The 3,106-nt window shown below is 43.5% G+C and overlaps 1 protein-coding gene across 3 annotated transcripts in view; it reads left to right on the forward strand.

The window, feature by feature from the left end:
• NUP98 (nucleoporin 98kDa) overlaps nt 1-3,106 on the forward strand; it is a 138,599-nt gene that overhangs the window by 113,456 nt on the left and 22,037 nt on the right. For all 3 annotated transcript variants that reach the window (XM_011956754.1, XM_011956756.1, XM_011956755.1), the window contains exon 26: nt 1,862-2,019. In XM_011956754.1, coding sequence (XP_011812144.1) covers nt 1,862-2,019 — 158 coding nt within the window. The remainder of the gene's footprint in view (nt 1-1,861; nt 2,020-3,106) is intronic.

Consider the following 3,106-nt stretch of genomic DNA (forward strand, 5'->3'; position numbering starts at 1 on the left):
TACAGGTGTGAGCCACTGTGTCTGACCATAAGTCTTGATAAGAATACAGGATGGCATACTCAGCTTAATCTAATATGATTAGATCCTTATTCAAACCTTGATTGTTGGAACCTCATTTATCCAAAGCCAACTAATTGGAGCCATCGACTGGATTTATTTTGAAGGGTTTGGCCAGTTTTGGGATTATAAGGAACAAATCACAGGAAAAGCCAGAATCAGTAAGGTATATAAAGGGCTTGTTGCATTCCACTGTCACTACACATTTAACCTCGTATCTTTCTTTTTTTTGTTTTATTTTTATTTTTTAAATAGAGATGGGGTCTATTTGTTGACCAGGCTGGTCTCAAACTCCTGGCCCCCTTCCTCAGCCTCCCATAGTGCTGGGATTAGAGGCATGAGCCACCACATCCAGCCTCAGTCTGGTACTTTTATGGTCTTTCTGCATTTGTACAGTGAGAATTTATCTTTGGGATTGATCTTCTATGAACTCATAATGATTATGAATCATTTAAAAAAGGTTATGCTCACCAGGACACCAACATGTAATAGGAAAGGAAATGCCAAAAGTCAGATTCTTAGGTCTATTCATTCATAAACTCCACTTTCTTCCTTTTTATTTTGACGCAAAGGCTAAACCTCTGGTAAAGTTACTGCCTTTTAGGTTACTAAAGCTTTTGCTTTACTACTCCCCCCTCCGTTTTTTGGGGGTTTTTTGTTTTTGTTTTTGTTTTTGTTTTGCAAGACAAGTCTTGCTGTGTCCCCCAGGATGGAGTATAGTGGCATAATCTCAGCTCACTACAACCTTCACCTCCTGGGTTCAAGCGATTCTCCTGCCTCAGCCTCCTGAGTAGCTGGGATTAACAGGTGTGTGCCACCATACCCGGCTAATTTTTGTATTTTTAGTAGAGATGCCATTTCATCATGTTGGCCAGGCTGGTCTCGAACTCCTGACCTCAGGTGATCTGCCTGCCTCAGCCTCCCAAAGTGCTGGGATTACAGGCGTGAACCACTGCTTCCAGCCTTTTTTTTTCCTTTCCACCCCACCCCACCCCCAGACAGAGTCTTGGTATCACCCAGGCTGGAGTGCAATGGTGCAATCTCTGCTTACTGCACCTTCTGCCTTCTGGGTTCAAGTGATTCTCATGTCTCAGCCTCTTGAGTAGCAGGGACTCCAGTCACGTGCCACCACACCAGGCTAATTTTTGTATTTTTAGTAGAGACAAGGTTTCACTATGTTGGCCAGGTTGGTCTCGAACTCCTGACCCCAAGTAATCTGCCCACCTTGGCTTCCCAGAGCACTGGGATTACAGGTGTGAGCCACCGTGCCCAGTGTTTTCCTTCATTTTTCCTTTTTATGGTTAAGATGGAGTCTCGCTCTTGTTGCCCAGGTTGGAGTGCAGTGGTGCAATTTTGGCTCACTGCAGCCTCCACCTCATGGGTTCAAGCGATTCTCTCAGCATGTTGGTCAGGCTGGTCTCAGACTCCTGACCTCAAGCAGTCCACCTACCTTGGCCTTCCAAAGTGCTGGGATTACAAGCATGAGCCACCACTTCGGGCTCTTTTCCTCCATTTTGTAGCTGAGGTGTCTTGCCTAGTATCACAGAAGTAGTGATAGATCTGTTGTTGATTTCTATATGATGCTCAGTTTGTATGTAATTTAGGTTAAACTACTTTGCAAATTTTCTATCCAAGCAGAAAATGGTAAGTTTTTGATCAATATTTTGGCACTACTGTAGAAAGCAGTTATCAATTTTAAGTCCTCCCTTCTGAAGCCTGGAAGAAATAAAGATAATGCCCCCAAGTGTTTGACCAAGTCCATAAACCCTTAGTAATAACCAAAAAACTTCCATTTCTCTTATAGGTGATCATCGTCTGGCTCTTCTTTTATCTCAGTTTGTGGGTAGCCAGTCAGTCCGGGAGCTGCTCACCATGCAGTTGGTGGATTGGCATCAGCTCCAAGCTGACTGCTTCATCCAGGATGAGAGACTGCGCATCTTTGCTCTGTTGGCTGGAAAACCGGTATCTTCTACTTTTACCATAATATCTCACATCAGCTTTTTCATAAATTGAAGCTGGTTTGAGGTTGAGGCAAGGAGTGATCTTTGTAAATTATGCACAGTTACACAAAATGTGTTACACATTGGCCAATTTGTTTTCAAATTATAAAGGCAGGCATGCACACTATTTTAAAATTCTAGTTGTATAGAAATTAAAATGTTAAAATGTATCATATCCCATATCATATAGCAGTAAACAACATAAATAATTTATCTTCCCAGAAATACTCTATTTTAGTTAATTAATTTTTTCGAGACAGGGTCTGGCTCTGTTGCCTAGGCAGGAGTACAGTGGGGTGATCTTGGCTCACTGCATCCTCCATCTCCTAAGTCCAAGTGATCCTCTCACCTGAGCTTCCCAAGTAGCTGGGACTACAGGCACATGCCACCATATACAGCTAATTTTTAAGTCTACATCCACATATATGTTGTTCCTATTTACATGTTTGTATATACAGATGAAATATACAAAGCGTTCTGTGATTATTTTTATTTTTTTCATTTAAAAAAGAATTTATAGCGATAGGGTCTCAATATGTTGCCTAGGCTCGTCTTGAACTCCTGGCCTAAAGGGATCCTGCCACCTAGGTCTCCCAAAGTGTTGAGGTTACAGGCATGAGCCACTACACCAGCCCTGCAGCTTTCTTTTGAGACAGAGTCTCGCTCTGTTGCCCAGGTTGGAGTGCAGTGGCGCTATCTCAGCTCACTACAAGCTCCGCCTCCGAGGTTCACATCATTCTCCTGCCTCAATCTCCTGAGTAGCTGGGACTACAGGCACCTGCCACCACAACCGGCTAATTTTTTATATTTTAAGTAGAGAGGGATTTCATCGTCTTAGCCAGGATGGTCTCAATCTCCTGATCTCGTGATCTGCCCGCCTCAGCCTCCTGAAGTGCTGGGATTACAAGCATGAGCCACCGCGCCCGGCCCCGTGTCATGAATCATTATTCTTGTTTTTTTTTTTTTTTTTCAGATGGAGTTTCACTTTTGTTGGCCAGGCCAGAGTGCAGTGGCACAATCGTGGCTCACTGCAACCTTCGTGTCCTGGG

The sequence above is a fragment of the Colobus angolensis genome, unplaced genomic scaffold, assembly GCF_000951035.1.
Source record: "Colobus angolensis palliatus isolate OR3802 unplaced genomic scaffold, Cang.pa_1.0 Scaffold424, whole genome shotgun sequence".
NCBI lineage: Eukaryota > Metazoa > Chordata > Mammalia > Primates > Cercopithecidae > Colobus > Colobus angolensis.